Source organism: Pongo abelii, chromosome 3 (genome assembly GCF_028885655.2).
Source record: "Pongo abelii isolate AG06213 chromosome 3, NHGRI_mPonAbe1-v2.0_pri, whole genome shotgun sequence".
In the NCBI taxonomy this organism is placed as follows: Eukaryota; Metazoa; Chordata; class Mammalia; order Primates; family Hominidae; genus Pongo; species Pongo abelii.
In genome coordinates this window covers 51830249-51852674 of record NC_071988.2, presented here as the reverse complement: position 1 = coordinate 51852674, position 22426 = coordinate 51830249, and the positions used below count along the sequence as shown (strand labels likewise).

Below are 22426 nucleotides of genomic sequence, written 5' to 3'. Positions count from 1 at the left end.
CAAATAAATGTGGTTTTCATCCAGCCTTTGAAGAGCAGTCAGGCCTTGGACAAGTTTTGGACAGCTTTACGCTGTTTTTTCTTCATCATTAAAATGGAGTCAATAATATGTTATCTAAAAGGTAAAAGTGGAAAATTAGAATACAGAATTGTGTATTCTCATTAAATGCTAACGTTTTCACTACCACTTCATCCTTTCTACCTGGTCATATAATCTTTACTTCTGAAGAAAAGCAGAGGCAAAAATAATAGTCTACCTAGTGACAAAGAACTCAGAATTATTTACATAAAATATATACTGAAATATTAAATAATATAATTTATAGTAGTTATTTTATACATATGAAAAGGAGTTGTGGATTATTCCCATAGGCATGGTGATGTTACATATTGTGACATAAATGCAAAAACTAGAAATATAATTTATTTCCTTGAATACAGTGCATTGTTTGCTATGCTTTTTACAAAAAGAGACCAATATGATACAATACTTACAGAAAAAGAGGGAGGTGTTTGTACTAAATAACACCTCTTCCTGTGACAATGCAACTCTTCTGCTCTATGCCGTAAGCACACGTATGGAGAGGAGATAGTCTTGGGCTGATGCTGATCAATAAAAGTCTTTTTTTTTTTCTCCAGATAGTGTGCATAGTTTTCTGTTTTTTCCAAATAATATATTACACTGTCACAAATCAACTTCTAATTAGATTTTGACACAGTAATGCACTTGTTCTACAATTTTAGTGTTAATCTCCATATGCAAAAATTATTTAAATGCAGGCTCATGATCTGTTTTAGAAGAAAATGGATGCTGATGGTCTTTAAAATATTTAGCATAAGAAGTTGAAACATTTTTATTAGAAGTAACTGAAATCATTACACAAAGGCTATAAGTTTAAACTCTCTGGAGAGGGTCAAGCATGACAATCAGATGTAACTGTATTCAAAGGGTTTTTATTTTCTGAAAAAATATAAAATTTCATATCTTACACTACAAAAAACATGTACACAAACCAAATGCACATAAAGGTTCAAATGAGAAAAAATACAGGAATCCTAATCCTTCTTTGAATTAACTGTGAGGCAGGAACTTGAGATAGCCTGATGTATATCATAGAATAAGATATGCTATATAGCTGCTTCTGACATTACTGAAACTAAGAGATTTTGGTAAAAATACTAACAAATGACTGAGTCTAAGTATTCTCAGGCTCTTATAAATGTAATTACACACTTTTAAATAATTGACTGTAAAACTACAGCAGCCTAAAGAGTCATAGATATGTTGACCACTGAAACTTCTACTGTTAATACAGTTCCCAGCCTGAATAAACATGACATTTTACCACCTTCAATTTTCTCCATTAACGTTTAGAAGAAACAAACAACTTTTGATTCTGATTATTATCAACAGACTTTTTTTCTTTTAAAAGAATTGGTGTCTTCTTCTAAGCAATGATTACGTGGTCATTCTGAACAAGAACATTCAGTCATTTATGTGTGAAAATATTTCTTCATAAATGAATAAGAAATGAAAAGAAAGTTCCTATATATTTCTCTTTTGATACATTACTATATAATTAACAGCATAATAGAGAAAATTATTCAATGTAACCAGCTGTGCTACAGAGTTGAAAAAATGATGACTTATTTTACTTATTAATGTCAAATAAAGCTAGCGTTTTGATTCCATTTATTCTTCTTCATCATCATCATCATCAGGATCATCATCATATTGTACCTACTTTTTGCTTACTTTTAAGTTAAACATCTGGCAGGACATTAGCAAAGACAGTTTACTATCACACTTATCTTTTTTTTTTTTTCTTAATTTTAGGAAGAACAAAATGAGAAAGGGACCTTATTCTACTATGTAATATAGTACATCTAATAAATTTCTAACACCTGACTCAAATAGTGTTTGTCATCCAATGCACTTTTATAGCCAAAAATGTCTTCTGAAGGTAAATATCTGTGCTTGTGCTTCTGATAACCCACTTTACATGGCATAAACAATGGTGTCAAAAATATTTTACTTTCACATACAGGTTAAGTAGCAGACATGAAAACACATAAGTGCTCAAATGATATTAACTTTCCATTTTAAATTTGAAACATGAAACTGTGTCTTCATCTTTTTACACTGGTCAAAACTCTTTTACAAACTGAATTAAGGATATTCTGTGTTGTTTAGGCAACTCTGAAACCGATAATGCTGGCCACACTTTAGATAAAATATTGGAATATAATTTTTACAGTAATCTTACAACCTTAGAATACTGACTTGGTAATTGAAATACAAGAAATAAAAGATCATGCACATTACAATTTTAAAACATGGGAAAATCAAAATCTTTACATTTTTACATAGAAATAATACATTATGAAAAGAGCAACTGATTATATTTATAGTATATATGAGCAAATGACAAGATTAGAGACAAATTATGATTGGTCAAAGTAGTAATTGAGTGACTTCAAGTATCAGTCTGTTGAAAATTACTTCCTGTACCAAGTTTTCAAAGTCCAATACTGTGAAAGAGTCATGCCCCTTAAGATATTGCTACTGGCAATTACAATAACATTATGTACTATTTGCCAAATCTATTGTATATACTAAAATTGTCATGACTGTGCTTTATTTTTGGTAGTCTGGTGGGTAACAAAATGAATCAACAGAATAAGAAATTACACAATCAAGATTTGTTAAACTTTGCCTTGGATTATGGCCTTACTACATTTTACTAGAGTTGCCTCCTCTCCTTGTTCCATTTCTCACACTTGCAGATGAGACTGGCATTTTCCAATTGGTGACGTATACAACAGGAAACAAATATTTTAGAAAGGCATTCTTTCCTCTTTTTTAGGGAGAGTACTTGTTGTTTGACAGTCTCTTTATTCATTCGAAAGTCATATTAACCTTCCTTAGAAATTCTCAACCAAATTGAGATGCAAAAGAAAACTATGTGGCTATTTAACTTTCCTTTCAATTTACTTTCCAAAATGATCACCAAGATTGCAAAGAAGGCAAATAAATTTGATCCAAATTAATTTATATTCTTCCTTTGTTAAAAAGAGAAAATCTATATTACAACTTAAAGTTCTAGTCATTTACATGCACTCCACCCTGACCTCCCAATTATCTTTCAGCATATAAAGTTGGAAAACAATGTAGAAAATATCTTTGTTATGTCTAAGCAATTGTGGCAAGTTCATCAGCCCTAAAGCATACGGTAATTTTCCTTTTGAATCAATAAGGCTTTCATTTTGAAGTTTCTCAATTGTTACTTTATCACTTAGATTTGAATATTTCTATAAAATTCAATAAAGTGCAACACAATCTCCATTTATTTTGTACAAAAGTAATTTGTTTCATTAATTTCTGTTTATTGAAATGAACAAATGCATCTTTAATAATGGTGATGCTTTTTTATGATTTTGTCAAGAAAATATTAAATTCACATCTCTGGAAATGTCACTAAACTAATAGATTATATGTTTGCAGCACACTTTGTGTGGACCCATGGTATATAGCCCTTATTATTATGAGAACTGAATGTATCATTTGAAAACTGTTTAGACTTCTGTTATGGTTGTTTTGATGTTTCCTGGTTCTTTAGAAAAGAGGTCCTTTACTGCTTAAGTAAAGGGTGGGCAGAATAGGAAGTAGTTATTTCCCAAAAGTTTATTCTTATATGTGCTAACATTCAAGTAAAACAAGTGCTTGGAAAAAAGAATACCATTAATATAATGTGGCTATATTTCGATAAATTTCATTCATCCAGGCTTCTCTGATCTACTGTGTATTAACATTGATAATCATGAGTAGGCTGCATTTTATTTAAATGCTCTGCTTTTTGAATAATCACATGACATTCCATAATTTTTATAAAGTGTAATAATACAAAAATGTTGGTTATCTCAAGAGCTCAGTTTTGTACAATTTCTAATACACTGCATAATTTGTATCACAAATATAAGTCTTCATCATGTGTGGTATATAGAGCATACATAGAAGATATGTTATATTCCTTAAGAAGTCTAATTACATAATACCTTGGATTGGTGCAATAAAATAAACTCAAAGGCATGTAACTGAATATAAAATGAAATTAACAAATTAAACATCCATTAAAAATAAAACTTATTAATTATTGAAATAAAATTCTGAAGGGAAAAAAGCATATATATATATTTGTGTGTGTGTGTATGTGTATATATATATATATATATATTTGTCATAATTCCATTGCTGCCTTAGAGTCAAAATTTCTAGAACTGAGTCAAAATGGGAATGGTTACAAAGGATTAACACTTAAGGGTGATGCTTCGTGCTATGTGCCTGGATTTAACAACATTAACAGACGCTTGCACAGTTAAATCCTTCTACATCCTGCTGAAAATGTGCCCTTCGGTGTCAACTTTGCTTGACAAGATACTTTTTAGGACTCAGAAAGGTGAAAGTTCTTACAGGGGTACAAGATTAATGGCTAGAAGAACTGCATTGTCACTGATATCACAAAGTGTTTTTAAAAAGCCAAAGGGGATTTAGTCTTACACACATTTCCTTTTAGTGAATAAAGAGATTAGCTTTTGGACACATGAGAGGAAAAGAGACACAAGCTTGTGTTAAATATTGCTTTACTGCTTCCCTATTTCTCCTATTCATATTACATTCTGGAACACTTGCTCCTATATGTTGCTAAAATTGAAACACTATTAGAAATGCAAGCAGAATGGTAACACACACATGTGCAAGCAAACACACACACAATTCCATCTTAAATCAGTTCCTGGGTATATTGCAAATTTTACAGTATATACACATTTATTACTTAATAATAATCTCTAGAAGAGCAACTAAAAGTAAATTTTATAACACAAAAAATAAATATACACCCTGTATTGTACTTTTCCTTGATCAAGCAACATGTTTATACACTAGTTTCTATAACTTAACGCTGTGTAACAGCATTTTAAAATTACAAAAGAAGATATCTATTAAGAAATAATCTAATCATATTGCTCTTCAATACACTTTTGTAGACAATTAAGACTTGAAGTAAACTTCAGTAAACTGTAGCTTTTGTTAGCTCACAAATGGCTATGAAACATTTCCTTTCAAGTAGATCCCTGGAAGTTTTGAAAGGGGTTGCCTTAATTCAGTCTATAAAAGTGCTATATAATTATATATTTCATGTACAAAATTTTGGAGAAGTAGTGGGTAGGATTCTGTTGTTGTAACTTAAGATGACGTTTAACCTCATGTCCCTTTTAACGCAAGATATGTTTGCTTCATGAAAAATGAGGACTAAGGACTAAGAACTGGATATTTCAGTAAAACCATGATTACAAATCCTGTGGCTGAGGCAAATGTTTTCTAAGGTTTAGAAATCACTGTTTTCCCTTTTCCCCCTTTTTTTGTTAAAATAAATCTCAGGGCTGTTTACAAAGTGCAGAATCATTCACTTGAAGAAGCGACATTTACATGAAGTTACAATGGCACCATTCCATTTACCAGCTGCACCTTCATTTCTTGAAGGCTGTTCATGATCTTCTTCTGGTGACCGACAAGAGTCACTCCAAGCCGTCTCAAATCCCTGCATGAAGAAAGCACACATTGGGTGTATTGATTCAATTTGTAGCACACCTCAATATTTCATGTTGGCAAAGGGGCAAACATAGTGCAGACGCTAGTTAGATTACAGTCCTAATTTAGACATACAGAGTCTAATTTTTAAAGGTTAGGCTCTAAAATTATACCTCCAAAATCTGTTAGTAGTCAAAAAATATTTATAATGAGGAATGATATAATACATATTTGCTCTCATTTGTGGACATCACTATTTTAGTGGTGCAGAGAGGTGATAAAACAAATTTGCACATTATTACCAATAAAGAGTTAACAGGTACAATTTCATTGAAAAGTTTTGAAACTGCAGATTTACAACATTCATAAGCACTTTTTTTTTACTAAAAGAAGCTTAAAATAGACTTTTAATATTTTATAGCTAAGCAGTTGAAAACCAAAGTCATAAAATGACTCATTCTATACAGTAACTTTATATAACAGATATCTTTAGGAGATAATCACCACTACATTGCTTTTACAACAATGTTTTACGGTTTTTTTTTTTTGGTTTTTTTTTTTTACTTTATACTGAAAGTACCAGAATTTTTTTTTAATCAAAAGCATCCAAGCTCTACTGGCACTTAGAGCATGCTGAAGATTACATGTTTTCAGAATACTTTTCAATCAAGATACTTCTGTGCATTTTTTTCAACATGCTTATTATTCAAAATAAAATTACAAATATTTAGATTTCTAAACTAACAACATATTATGGAGCTCAAGACAAGTGGCCATGGTTTTTCAACGTTCTTTTACAGGATATTTAGGAATGCTATTCCCCTAAAGTATGCATTTGTAAGATATGTTTGGCAAATGATAAGCATTCATTATAGGAAAAAATAAGCATCAACAATTCAAAATCCTAAATGACAAAGATGTTTGCCATGTTAGATTTCTCAAGGTAATTACCTTATTGAACACATTATGTGAAAAGTGGAATCTTTTTCTATTCAGTGTGTGTTTTAATTCAAGATTTGCTTAGAGTTCTATTGAATTAATGACATTAGACATTAGAATCATTACAGGTAGAAACTGAATAGTTTTAATTGTTCTTTGAATTCAAAGAAACTCTTAATTACCAGAGAACAGAAATTAAAGGATGTTAAGGCTCTGTGTATATTCGTATTGGAAATATTTTTTTCCAAAATAATATTTTAGTTTTCTTTTCCCTTTATGGCTTCTTGATTTGTTATGACAGTTTTAGGAAATGGCAAAAAAAATGCTATTGATATTTGTGATGGAAACATATTTGTTTTTTAGAATGTGAATATTAAACAGTAAGCTTAAAAATTATTACAACTAAAAGGTACCAGATTGCAATATAAAAATAATCATAGCGGTAGAGATGGCATGGAAGACAATCCTCAGGGAAACTTAAAAATTAGTAAAATTAGCTTTGAAACAAAATCATTATTATTAATAACGGAATAGACTACAAACTGGCTAATTACAGACCAAACGAGGAATACAAGAGACATGAGTTTAATCTTGTCTCTTTTCAACTAAACCAGAGTTTCTTAGCCTTGAACCTGTTAACATTATAGGCTGGATAATTCTTTGACTGGATAATTCTTTGTTGTAGAGGCGCTGTCATATGCATTGTAGAATATTCGGCTGCATCCTTGGCCTCTGCCCACTATATACCAGAAGCACTGCACCACCACCAGCCCTTCATTTTTACAAGATAAATTGTCATTGCCAATTTCCCCTTAGTGACAAAATCTCTCCTGGTTGAGAATCATTGAGATATATATATATCTTCACACATATAAATTGGTGACACTTTATAAACATATTTACACACCAATTTAGACACATATAAATTGGTGACATTTAATAGACATATGTCCTATATGCTAGAAATATCAATAACCCTATGATACAGATTTTTAAATTTCCTTTTATGGATGAAGAAACAAAGGCTTAGATAATTTGAATTACTTAGTTATATAACATAGCCAAATGGGTAACAAAGTTAGGGCTAATATCAGGTACCTGACAATCAAGTCTATACTTTTAATTTATCATTATTCTAAGAGATGATTTTAAGTAAAGCACTTCAAATTATATGCAGTAATTTATTCATCTATAAGATGAGAACGCTGTAAATGTAATTTAAAATATCCAAAATTCTAAAAGAAAATGTCTAATGAAGGGAACGAAACACATACTTTGCCTGAGGCTATGGTCACCAAATCTGACCATAGTAGTTTCTGTTATGCACTAATATTCTCATGTTTCCACATGTAAATTATTAATTATAAAGAATTATGTGGATGTGCGTATTCATGGGTGTTCACTAGCAAACTGGATCGCAGCCAAGAGAAAAAGGATGAAAATTTTTTCTTAAACTGAAAACAGTCTCTGCTGGATAATTTAATTAGGACTAGAAACAAAGTTTTAAAACATGTGTTTTATCATATGTTTTATAAACCCATAAGAAATACTGATGAATCCAGATTGGGAAATATGGTTGTAATAATATATATGCTTAAATTGCATAATTCATGATTGCTATGCTAATTATTAGGAATTATTAGGAATGAGCCTTTGAAAATAACCACTATTGTTTATCCTGAATGACTTGAAAGAATTCATAAGTTCTCCTTCAAACATGGAATTTATACAATCACAAAACTTAAATTTGAAGCGTGTATGTGTTCCATATTCCAAATCTTGGTTTTGTCTAAAGGATATCAAATCACAAATAACTTATTTTTATTTCTACTGTCTTAACTTGTTATATTAGATAAAAATATAATTTAATCTTCTGGATATGACTTGAGGACAAGAAAGACTCTAGCTCCCTCAATGTTTTGGTAGTTTAAATTTTTCATGATAACTATATCATACTAAAGAACTGTGAGGAATTTTATTTGATTAATAAATGTGGGTATAGTTTGAGTTTATTGAAAAATAAAATCTGTACTTTGTCAGAACATTTCATACTTACAGATTTTAAGTTAAATTTGTTTGAATTTTAACAGTGAACTAGGGATAAAATTTTATTTCAAGAACAATTTATTATCTGATTATCCCTTGAGATGAATGTCAAAGGGCAACCACTAAAATTATCTTTCTCCTCTTCCTTTTACTTCTCTCTTTCCTTTCCATCTCATCCTAAACCCCATCTCCCCAGGGGAGAAATGGAATTATAGAAACAAAACACTGAATTTTACATACTGCCATAAATGATGTCTTCTCTCATGAAATTGTTGTTTTTCTTTAAATCTGACCTATCATTTCAAAAACTGTCAAATTAAGGTGAAGAGATTTAGAAGATAGGATAACTATAATAATGCATGCAACGTACATGTACCTTTATACAATGTGATTTTCAGTGAAAATGTGGATAAATAAGATTATTTATGCAAGTTAAAATTGTTCTCAGCAACTAAGTAGTTTCTTTTGAAATGCATCTTAATATTTTTTAATAACATTACAGATGAGAATTAACACAGTATTAGAAAATGTTTATAGTAAAGGTTAAATAACTGTTCAAATATTACTAAATAAGGTATTTTCTTCTAAGTAGTTTAGTCTCACATTTCTTATTTCCAATAATTCCCATTTTACTACCTAAACCACATATTAAATGGTCATCTTAGCAGTAATTACATAACTTTAATGAAAATAAAAAATAAGAATGATATTGCTGCCCTATGTGCAATAATTTTTGAAAAATAATTTGGAAATGATATAAGGTATGCATTTTTTATTTCATTTTTCTAAGTAGAAAATTTTATAGCTACACAATGTCTTAAGTGTGTTCCCATTAAAAGTATGACACAAATTTTATCATGATCATGTATAATCTTAAGTAATACCGAAGGTCAATTCTAGTGATAATGAATTATATTTTGATATAGGCTTATGAATCTAAACATGATGAGACTAGCATTGTTACATAAACATAGTTTGGACTTTGTTGACAAAATTGATTACTTTTAGAAAAGCTTCAAATGTTATGAACTGTCATTGTTGGGTTTACATTTCAATATTTTTTCAAACATTATTCAATAATATTAAACAATGGAAAAACACTGATATTAATGATGCTAAAATGGCAGAATAAAAATAGAATAATAAAAAGTATATAGTTGATGTTGGAACCAACTCTTAATTGTTCAGGCTTAAATTAATCTATCTACAGATGATTCATTCTCTTGCTCATTCTTCTCTATTCTACTTTACACACCTTTTAGCCGTATCACTGGTACTTAGCCCCAACCAACATTGGCTGGATAGGTGAAGGGAGAAGACAGATTAATTAATATTCCCCAAACTTCAATATTTATTGCTTTTGTCAGAGTTTTATCATGCAGTTGTATGTTTGTCATTTTTTTTGTTAACTTTGCAGAACCCTAACAATCAATGATATAGACATTGTGCAAGATAAATATATTACATTTGGCAAGAGGAGGTTTAACCATGGTCTGTTAATGGTTCTCAATGGATGAGACGTTGTCAGGGCTAGAACACAGAGGACTGTAGGTACTCCTATGTGTACTTTAAGTGTATAATAAATCATGCATAATGACTTATTGATAAGTTAATAAATAAATTTGAATTAATCTGTAAAGATTTTGGCTCTGGATTTTGAAAACTTTCATTTTATTAGTTTAAGATTCTATTCCAGTAGCTGATGATAACAGGAACCTCTTCAGCTGACACACGATTGGTATAATATTTAAATTTATTGGATTTTGCTCATTTTCTGAATAACCAAAGGTTGACAGTACTGATCTGAAAATAAGTTTAAAAAGTAGCTGTGATTCTGTCCTTAACTGAAATGTTTGGATTCAATTTTCAACTCACCTCAAGCTCACAATTATCCCTGTTGACAATAACCCACTGCACTTATACAAGATGAGACAGTTTGCACCATTACTGCCACAATTGTTTTCATATAAATACTGAACACAGAAAAGGTTTAGGCACAAAGAGCAGCAGACAAACACATCTAAGATTGAAAGCCACTTTCATGAATATGCTTTGACTATAAGACCTCTAAATTCTTCACTACCTTTCAATATTTAGCTGTACATGCAGGTACTGGCAACAATCCATATACAAGTGAAATTAAAGCTTTGTGATGGAGATTTTTAACCAAAATATGTAGTTCTGAAAATTGTATATTTATTCTTTTTTTCTAAACCCACTATTAAAACAAATTTGATGTCACAAATTACAATGTGGTTTTTAAATATGGCAGTTGGACTATCCGCTTCATATGAATTGATTTTCACATTTTTCCTAAGTATTTACAACAGTTATGAATGTATTCTTCCATTCTCAGCTTCTATTATCTTCTGACAATAACTCTAAGAATTATATTTTATTATTTTAGTATACAGCCTTCATAAAATTAATACTTAGGTATGGGGTAAAGACTATGTGTGAAAAATCAGTATCAAGGTATTTTGAGAGCTGGCCCATTTCTTTTGCTGATAATCCCATCTCCTTTGCCATTAGTCCTTAGCAATGATTGACTTTTTTTTTTTTTTTAGAAGAAGAGTAGGCAAAATGAACAGACGAACTTTTAAAAAAATTTTTTTGACCAAGCAAGTAACTGATTACTTGAGTTACTTAACATAATGTTTTGATAAATGTTCTTACAGTTGAAAAAAATATAGTCAAAAGCACAGAAAACAAGGTGGCATGTAGTTAAATTTAAAGGGCCTGGACTAGCCCCCAAAACCAGCTGTCTTGGAGTTATGATCTGCTGGCCCAATTCCTGGTAAGAAATGTATTAATGATTATGACCCCCAGGAATTTGGAGCAGTTACCATAGAGAGACCAATACTTTCTGAATGGGAAAATGCTGGTAAGTCTCCCAGTGTAACTTTACTCTTCTGGTCAGAGTAAATGAATTAAAAGACAAATGTTTGAATAAAGGCAATATAGCAAGAGGCAATAAGCTGGAGAAGAATCATTATGAGAAGACATAAGATGTTATTAGGGTTTGAAAGAAAACAAAAACTAAAGAGCATTTGGGGATAGAGGAACAGATAGGAAAGAAATAGAAAAAAAAGGAATAAGAAAAATGTGAAACTATAATGCTAAAATATTCAACATATTTATAGTATTTTGGGACCCCAAAGATATAAGTAAAACACAAGTAGCTAACGCAAAAACTATAATTTGTAATTATAAGTATTTTTTGAAGGAAGAAGCAAAAATGTAGTAGATATAACTATATACAGAAAATGTGCTATTTTAATAACAAAAGAGACATTGTTTAATGCAAATAATTTTATTATATATTTACAAGTAATCTGACATTGGGTAGAAGAAATACCTACAATATCATTTTAATATAAAATGACAAATGACTTTAATAAATTAAAATGACCATTTTTACTGAAAAATTAAATAGCAATCATGTAAAAATAATTTTATCAGTAAATTTTTCAGTATACCAGTTTAAATATAGCACAGATGGGTTCCTTGAGTGTCCAAAGAAATAATGGACAAAGCATATGTGTTATCAAGTAGATATGATTTGGTGGACCGTGAGAATGAGATTCAGTAAATTAAGAAAGCAAGATGAATGGTTGGTTTCAGGTCCTTTTAGTTATTGGTACGAAGGAAGAGAATGCTGAGAATGTGACATTAATTGGTGATAAATGGTGGTACCCTGTTACCTTCTGTGGGGAGGAGCAGTGAATTCAATGAATCAAAGAATTCCAGAATAATAGAGATGGGTGAGCAAGAAGTGCTCAGTGTTCATATCATGTGTAGAAATGAAATAACAACTATGGTTTAGTGCTTCAGAATACTCTACCATTTTCTAAACCTTACAATATTTTAACCTTTGAATTGGCAGGTAATTTGAAGTAAGTTATCATTATATTCACAGGTTAAAACATTAATGTTAATGTAATCTAGATGGAACCACCATAAGACAGTTAATTTTCACAAATAACAATTAGGCTAAAACAACCACATGTACAGAGTATATAATAAAATACAAACAACTTACAACCTTAAAGAACTTAATATTTAACTCTAGTGATTTTTATTTAATAAGGTTTGATAAATTTTATCTTAAACGTGCAAACAGAAAAGGGCACAATTGGTTCCACCGAGATTGTACCAAATAACAAATCAGAGGCGGGATCTGATACATCCTTAGATTGAAAGAATGTAAGGTGCACCACTTAGAAATTAAATGAGATCCTGCCAGGGAGGCTTTGTTTAAGCTGCTGTTACCTTGATATTCATCGTAGAAAGCCAAAATGTACAAATATGTTTGGTCCCTATGTAGGACTAGCCACACCAATTGTGCTTACAGTTTATTTTGTTTTGTATTTACATTCATATAACATAGATACCAGTATAAAAAAACTTGTCAAGAAAACATCTTTTCCACAACACAAAATACCAGTATTTTGCCAAGGAGCTGTTATTCCAATTATTCAAGTATGCCAATGTTATTTGTTTGAAGCAAAGAAGCAAAGATACTGGCCACATGTAGCATTAACCATGCAGTTGTTAACAATACAGGCTAAAGATGATGAGGCTTCTTTGAGAGCTGCCACACATCCGCAAATGTTAACTGATTTCCCTTACCTCATCCAGATTGGTTTTTGAACAATTTTTCTTGCCCCAGCAATTATGTAAAAATTATCAGAAAAATTACTCACTCCAAGGTCACCTGAGCCACAGCGTCCATTGAACTGTATCCATTTTCCACGAAAATCTCTGTATACCGGCCCATCTTGATTGCCTCTAGCCATTCACCTACTGATCTGTAGGCCCCAGATCCTAGTGGGCTATGTTCTGCCAATAAATTAGATACTCTAAAACACATAAAACATAAATATTAAAAGTAACAATTTAATTCTTTTATAACAAAGTTTACTATAACGTTAACTCATATTCAATGGATCTTTGAGTCTGTAAGTATATTTATAGAGGAAAAATATGAAAATGCTAATATGGAAGAAAATAATTTAAAATACAGGAGAACACAAAATCAATCTACTGAGATTATTTTATCCATAATTAATGAGGACTTAACATGAGGACTTACTAATAAGTAAACTTTACGTAAAACAAAACAATAGGTAAACATTTTATTGAGTACTAATAGATGAACACAGAGAATTTTTAGGACAATAAAACCACTCTGTATAATAGTATAATGGTGGACACATTTGTCTAAATCTGTAAAATGTACAACACCAACAGTGAACTCTAATGTAAACTATGGGCCGTGGCTGATAATTACGTGGAAATACAGGTTCATCAATGGTAACAAATGTGTCATTCTGGTGGTTGATGCTGGTAATGGGGTGGGGGAAGGCTACATATGTGTAGGGTAAGGAGTACGTGGGAGATCTCTGCACCTTCCACTCAATTTTGCTGTAAACATAATATTTCTCTAAAAATCAGTCTACTAAAATTTGTCATGTAGTGATTTAGATAGGCTACTCTTTGTTCATGAAGGTAAGAAAAGCGCTACCCACTATAGATATGTGGGATAATTTGTGCAAAGCCAATCGATTTTTCCTAGAGGAACTTACTGACTTCCTAGAGGAACTTATGCTCATTTAAGTAAATTTATCTGGAAGTTAAGAAACTATTTATTCTTTATTTTACACTTTCACACAGAGTGTTTCTTAATTCACCTAGGAGTGGTAGAGCATGAGAAACAAAATGTAACCCCAAATACGAAACAAAACTTAATAGAATCAATTAAATCAATAGACACTTTTAATGACACTACATTCATACTCTTTGGCCAATAATAATAATGATATAATGATGATGATGACTTTTAGAAATGTATCTTAAGGGAATAATCAGAAAAAAATGGCAAAAGGAAACTAAATATTAAAAATAATTTACATGCCCATCATGTAAATTTACATAATTTACATGTGAAATTTACTTAAGTAAATTGTAACTATAAGAAAAAGGACACAAATACCTTTCTCTCTACTCAGGTTCTCTCTACTTTCTCACATTCCATTTACCCTTAAGTATAGTTTCTTCAAAACCAATTTTATAAAAATTACTCTAGTTGAGATGGGCAATGATCTCTCTTTTGCCAAAATCTGTGAGCACTTTTCAAACTACAAAATGACTGACCTCTTGGAAACATTCAACCAACCCCACTACCACCTCCTACCTCACTCTTGAAATCCTACTCTGTCTCAACATTGTTTAACTCACAATTGTGTGTGTGTGTGTGTGTGTGTGTGTGTGTGTGTGTGTGTGTGTGTGTGTGTGCTGGATTCTCCTCAATCTCTTTTGTCTGCTAGTCTTTTTTTTTTCTTTTTTTTTTTTTTTCCTGAGTTTAAAACTCTAAGGGAGCCAGGACTTGGCCCTCTATTTTTCTATTTAGGCTATAACTCCACTATAGACAATTTTATTCACTTTCATGTCTTTAAAAAGTATCCACTTTTTAAAAATTTTTGTTTCCAGACTAAGATTCTTCCATATACATATGCCTATTTTGTACCTCCATATTTCTCAGAGAAATATGGCCCCAGGTCCAAGACCACACTCCTCATCTCCACATCCGTGTGCTCTTGAAGTTCTCCCCATTATATAGTATGATGCAACAGTTCACCTCTTCCCTGTCCTCATTTTTCTCAAAACCTATCATTGTGCATACCATCTATTCAACTTCCAATATATTGTACAGCCGACCAGTTCTCTCCCATTCAATATTAATACCACTTTATTTCAAGATACCATCATGTCTCGCCTGCACAATCTAACCTTCTAGTATTCATCTTGAATTCAACTCTCACTCCCCACTCCAAAACCAAACACACAATTGGTTTTGAAGTTTTTATTTTGTTCAGCGTCTCTCTCCCAACAGTGCATTGGCTTCATAAAGGCAAATACTTAGGTCTATTTGCTTAATGCTGTATCCTCAGCACCTAGCCCACAGCATGACCCAGAGTATAAAGGTGAATAGATGTTGGATGAATAAATGAATATGTTATAGTGATTTTTAGCCATTAGGCATGAATTGTGAGAAAGAGAATTGCAGAAAGAAACAGTTGGAGAGTAAGATCTTGAAGTTGAAGTTATGAAAGAATTGCAATTTTGATAATAGCAAGGTCTAGAATATAAGCATGGAAAGGAAAGTACAAGGTAGATTTGAGAATAAAATCATTAAAGGAGAAAAATTCAAGATATTTAGAGATACTGGAATATCATCTACATGGTTATTGAAGTCGTCAGCTCTTGTGACATAGGTAGGGATGGAGAAAGGGCGAGACAATGGACCAGGAACTAACAATTTCTAGAGTCAGGATATGCAGATGACTGAATAAAGGAAAGGTAGTGAGTGGTACAGTTGGTCTCAAAGCAAAATTTGTTTAAACAAAACCTAGAAAGCTGAATCCTATATATTGCATACAAGGAAATAAGAAAATTACTTAGAAATTCTTAAATGCTCTGGAGCTATAATAATGATGCCTATATAAATTAATAAAATTTAGAACATTAAGTATGTTTTTACACCTTCTGTATGTCCATTTGTGACAATGTAATATAAGTCAAACAAGTAGATGAGAGAAAGTCTTAATATTTTACGTGACAATAAGCAATTTAAAAGCAGCTATTTAGGGAACAACATAAGGAATAATTGCTAAGAAGATACATTCTCCATTTGCTACCACAGGAAGTTAATGATGCTTGAACAGGGTTTAAAGATTAATTCCTCATTTGTATTTAAAATGACTTTTCATCTAGTAAACAAATGTTATGTCAGAATCATAGAACTTTCATAACTTTATTAACAAATTGTTTCTCATTTGGTCCATGCTAATAGATAGCCAATTTAGTTATTAACATACACTTTCTTGTAAAAATAGACAACTGCCTCAAACATAGTGAAAATAACAATCTGGTAAATTTTCTAGTGCAGAATCAAACTGATTTATTTTTTGAGAAGATAATTCTGTTTTTCAGAAAAACAGAAAGGCATGCTTTACAAATATGAAATATTATTTAAATGCATTCATGTGCTATTCAGAAAAGTAAAAAATATGCTCATTTACTCCCCAAAATTTTCTCCACAAGATTACTCATTGATCAGTTTTAAATCTCATTCAAACTACACACTAAATAATTAACCAAAAATCTGTGTGCAACTGGATAAGAGCAAAAAGGTCCCTAAAATTGTCAATGTTTCTAAAATATGGATACTAAAATGTATTCTAAATAAATGAAAGAGTAATTATTGCTAGATATCTCTGGTTTAAAATGTATCAGTGCTTAATTGGCTTTTTCTTATGTTATAATCTTATATTCCTCCTCCTCACCTATCTTCCAAAATGCGTGAAAATACACACATTTAAGTATTTTTTTTTATGCTACCTGAATGTGGCTATAGTTCATTTTTCTGAAACCTGGCATGTCACACTATTAGATTAGGTATAGGTGATTTTAAATATCATTTAGTCACATATTTCATTCATCGTAAGAGAGTAGCATGCAAAAACTGTATCCAAATAAATTAGTGTCATATAGATTCACAGATTAATGTCTATACAAGAATGATTTAATTAATAAAATATTTGTAACATCAATCTGAATTAGCTACATCCTGGAAAATCACTCGGATCTGGCCTTGTACCTGCATGATGCATTAACCAGCGTCTTCAGACTACTTGGGTTACGTATCAGCTTGTCCAACATGTTGACTATTTCATCAAACTTGGGCCTGCTATTTCGGTCTTTCTGCCAGCAATCCAGCATTAACTGATAGAGAGCAGCAGGACAATCCATGGGGCTTGGCAGACGATAGCCTTCCTCTACTGCTTTAATCACCTGTATAAAGCAAAACAGAACCAGCACCCCAACACCACAAATTTAGTATAGAATAGCTTTAAAAATGTCCCACGGTCCAACTTTTATCCTTTCTTATCCTTACTCTTGCAATAACAACTAGCATTACTGTCTTTAAAATCCACGGCTATTTCCATTTGCTGCAAAATACAACATAAAATAAATATACTATGATAATATAAAAAGAGAGGCTTTCTTCACGTATTATAAATAAAATAAATGGTAATCATTTTTTCTTAAAATCTTGGTAAACGGTGATTTGTAAAATTAATTGACATAAAATATACAGTTCATGTTTTATTTATCCTTGCACTCCAGAATCAAATAGAGATTAAATTTTCTAGTGATTTTTCTGAAAAGTTAATGTCTTTTTAATGAAAAAATATGTGCACAGCCACATTTTTAAAGTAATAGAACTGTAATTTTACTTCAAAAGAGACTTTTGGATGGTAAATGATGGATAAGTCAAAGGCTAAATTAGCATAACTGTCTCATGTATCATTTAATAATGTCAAGGTCTGACTGTTTATTATCATCTGCTGATTTCTGTCAGGAATCTGGAATGACTGTCTAGTAGCACAAGAATTATACATATTCTTGATTTTAAATGTAACCGCACATATGAGTATCAGCCTAATTGTGAGGTCATTTTATCAAAAACATTTGTAATGTTGCTGCCCCCATCAAAATACCTAACTTAAGAAGAAATTTGTTTATGCTACCAAACACAGCAATACAGGTTTATTTTATTATTAAAATTCAAATATTTGAGTGATACTAAAACAAGTATTAATGAGCATATTTCTCAATATCTTATTTTGCGTATTTCTTTAACAATTAGTCTTAATTACATTTTTTCACAAAGAATTCAGAATTGATTTGATAAATGGAAAAAATAATTAGAATAGGAAATTTACAAAGATAATTTTAATTTTTTTTCTTTTTCTGCTGGCACATAATAATTGTACATATTTATGGAATACAGAATGATCCTTCAACACAGGTATAAAATATATAATGATCGAATCAGGGCAATGGGCATGCCCATTACCTCAAACATTTATTACCTGTGTTGTGAATATTCAAAATCCTCTCTACTAGCTTGTATACAAGAAGTTATTGGTAAGCATATTAACCCCACAGTGCTGCAGAACACAAGAATTCATTCCTTCTACCTCGCTGTAATTTCGTATCCCTTAACCAGAATCTCCCCCTCCTCCCTTCCCCTTCCCCTTCGTGGCCTCTGATAGCCACATTGTACCTTTCTACTTCCATAAACTTATTTTTTTTTCAAAGACAATTTTTAAGCATTGGAAGGAAAGCATTCTCCTAATGATAAATAAAATGGCACCTGACCCAGTGCAGTGGCAGATGGAAAGAAGATTAAACAGTACTTTTAAAAGACATAGGAGTAGAGAGGATAGGAAAGTAGTTAAAACCAAGCAAATTCAAGCCTATCACATTGGATGGTAATTTCTGTTAACTTTAGGCAAGCACATTTCTCAGGGTAGAAAATGTTGTCAGATATATTTTGGGACTTCTTTTATTTGAAGTGAGCAGAGAACACCCAGATGGCAATTTGCAGGAATCTGGCTAGAGCATAGGAGATAGCTGGACTGATAATATAAAGGTAAGGGTCATCAGCACTTGGCCATAGCTGATGTAGTTTATATCCCCCCTGGAAAAGCATATAATAAAGATTCTTAGAAATACCAAAAGTTAAGTGCAAGCAAAGAAATAAAAAGTACTCAAGGACTCCAAAATTAAATGGTCAGATAAATTGAATAACTGAGCAAAAGACCTAAGAGCAGCCTACTACCTTAGTTAATTTACCTCAAAAACAATATAGTAATTATAAGGCAAACTCCAGGAGATAATGTTTTCAGTAATTATAACATACAATTAACATAGCTGATTAAAATTTATACATATTGAGAAATAAAGTAATAAAACAACAGATATATGAGAAACATACTAGCCAATAATTTAAGAAAGAAATAAAAATGCTAAACAAGTCTTGAAAAAATATTTATTCTCACTGGTGATCAAATAAAGAAATATTTTTAAAAATTATCATTTATACGCATATGTTGATAGAAGTTTATTTATTTGTTTGCTGATTATAAGATTTTCCATTGCTGATAAGGACAGTTTTTATTCCCTTTAACAGCATATATATATCAAAATAAAGCATCCTAATATAAATGGCTTAAGTCGTGTAATATATTTGCTATGCAGTGAGAATAGTAATTCTTATTTATTCAAAACATGGTTTATTTCATAATTTGCCCTTTCACCAAAGCTGCTACCAATTAATTCGATTTTTTTCTTTAGCATCTTTTTTTTCAATAATCCTTCCTCCACTAAGCACAACAATACAGATGTTTAGTTTAAACACCTTAAGAAGTTATTTGACCTGTGAAGATATTTCTAGAATTTATTTCTTAATCGGTCTTATTTTTGGGTAAATTTATACTTAGAAATATAATGCTCTGTCTCTATATCAACTTAGAACTGGGTCCAGGTAATTCGGTCGTGAAATTTAATTATAAATTAATTGTTCGAATTTATTTTAAAAACAGATTTGGAACTATAACTTCACATTTTATATTAGAAGTTTCCTTTTTTTTCCATTTCTAATGATTGTTTATAATAGTTTTGGGGGAAATAGATAGCATTACTACTCTGGTAGGTTGTAAAATGATGGAAATCTACCAAAAATGACCAAAGTGCAATTTAGGTGTTCATTTTCCCATGCAACTTATAACATATAACCAAATGAGTTATAATCTCGATGGACTTTCTCATTACTATTAGATTTGTTGATACAGGTGGCTGAGATGAACAAAGCAAAGAAAAGACAATTAGAATGAGAATTTTTACAGGCAAGCTGGCACCAGTTCAGATGTGCTATATCTGAAATAGTATAATATGCTATGCATTTTCTTGGCATTAACATGTAAACTAATAGTCTGAACACAATACTGCCTCTCTTTCCAATTCCTAAAAACATAACTTAGCCCCCTATATGGTATTATTCATTTGATGGCAGGGTGGCTCTCTGGGCTCCTTCTATCACATAAGTGTCATTGGGTTAGCATTTTTAGGTGTATATACCTATTGTGGGTATGGTTGCTTTTCCCGCCCACAGATCCTCAGCCAGCAATAGGAGTTTTGAAAGGCTTTATTCACAAACACAGAATTCCACATAGTTTATCACCCATCCAGAGTATGCCTTTTGCAATAAAGAGTGTATGAGGACTTAACTATCACAAATAGTTAAGTCCTCACTTAATATCATGGATACGTTCTGGAAACTGTGACTTTCAGTGAAACAAAGTATAATGAAACCAATTTAACTATAACTTTGTTGATATAAGCAAGAGTTAAGTTCTTAGGGCATATTTCTGGTCACAAAAACATAACTAAACTTCTAATAAAGACCCAAAACACCTCTGTTATTAAACACTGAAATAAATGTGAGCTATACATACATTTAAGAAAAAGTGACAAAAACAAGTAAGATAATTGCTTATTTGCTTATTCCAGTTTAGGGCTGCAGGTGGCTGGAGCCTATCCCAGGAGCTCAGGGCACAAGGTGGGAAACAACCTTGGCCAGGACACCATCCCTTTGCAGGACACACTCACACTCATGCCACACTCACTTGGACTGGGACCATGTAGACACACCAATTAATCTAAAGGGCATATCTTTGTATACGGAAGGAAACCCACACAGACATGGGGAGAACCTGCATGCTCCACACAGACAGTGGCCCTGGCTGTGAGTTGATATATTTGTTTTCCTTATCAACATTATAACAAAGTGCTGTTGAACAAAATTATGTCATTCCAAGAACTTTTATACTTCAGGAAGTGCTGATAAATTTGTCACAACTCACTCTCCCTGGGGGAGGACAAATTTGTAATATTTGTATCGTGACATGGTGTAAATACTCTCTCTATGCCAATTATAAGCTACTAACATGGTCTCATTCAAGTAGAAATATTCTAAAAATATGCTAGCTGGTACAAGCTTGTTGGAGCACACCAGCACACATAGCTCATTATCCAGAAGCAACAAGACACAGCTGAAGCACCAACATGGAGACAAGATTCTGAAAGTATGGGTGTTATTCTTCATGTTGCGGTATATATATAGTCAGAGACTTCTGTGTTGTGCTCCATTCCCAGTGACTCTTGCCAGAAAACACAGCAAAGCTCCATTGAACTAACAGTTAAGAATTACTCACGCAAACAGATCAGAAGAAAAGAAGTCACCATAATGGCAAGGATAACTGATACTGAGCAGCAGGAAGCAGTTGGACTTCTTTCTCACAGTTGGGGCAGGGAGAAATACATGTGAAACCCGCAAGAATGAGGAATTAGATCAGACCACCAGTTAAGCCACCAGGACCTGCCAAGATCATAGTGAGGGGGATTCAGAGTGGATAGTGGAGGAGGGGGAGGATAAGGACCAGGTGAGGTCCTAAGATCAACTATAGCTACAGGCTGCAGTTCATTTAGTAACCTGCCTCTTCTGAATTCTTTCTTAGGAGGAAGTGCCCACAGAACCATGAAACAGATGCTTTCTGAACCTATGCGAAGTAGGTGTGTCATGGCAAGAGAATAGAGCATGGCAATCATAAACATTTGTCCCTAGGCTCTTCACCTGCAGAGATAGTAATTGGCCAACAACGCTAGCTGCTGTGCTCTAAAGCCCTTCATCACATGTGCACCTGCATAAAGCTTTCTTTACGAACGTTGCTTCCAGGCAATTACGGAGTATGGCAAGGATAATAAGACTCCTTTAGAACAGCATTTCTTCTCCATAGCTTGCACCCAATCATCCTTCCTTCCTTCCATCTCTACTGTACCTAGGGACATACCTGTGTCACAGTCTGACATCTATCCCGGCTTCCCTTCATCCCTCCTCAATTTTTCTTAGAAAAATTTTCCTTAATATCTAATTATTTCC

The 22426-nt window shown here is 32.0% G+C and overlaps 1 protein-coding gene across 7 annotated transcripts in view; it reads right to left on the bottom strand.

Moving 5' to 3' along the window:
- Nucleotides 1-333: 333 nt before the first annotated feature.
- Nucleotides 334-22426, bottom strand: part of EPHA5 (EPH receptor A5) — a 361246-nt gene continuing 339153 nt past the window's right edge. For 4 of the 7 annotated variants that reach the window (XM_009239965.4, XM_002814747.6, XM_002814748.5 and 1 more), the window contains 3 exons: nucleotides 17237-17430; nucleotides 13281-13436; nucleotides 334-5599 (listed from right to left, as the gene is read on the bottom strand). In XM_009239965.4, the coding sequence (XP_009238240.1) occupies nucleotides 5494-5599; nucleotides 13281-13436; nucleotides 17237-17430 (456 nt within the window). In that variant the 3' untranslated portion in view covers nucleotides 334-5493. Of the gene's footprint in view, nucleotides 5600-11976; nucleotides 13437-17236; nucleotides 17431-22426 lie in introns of those variants that run through there. The other 3 variants (XM_054553910.1, XM_054553912.1, XM_054553911.2) reach the window with 2 other exon arrangements.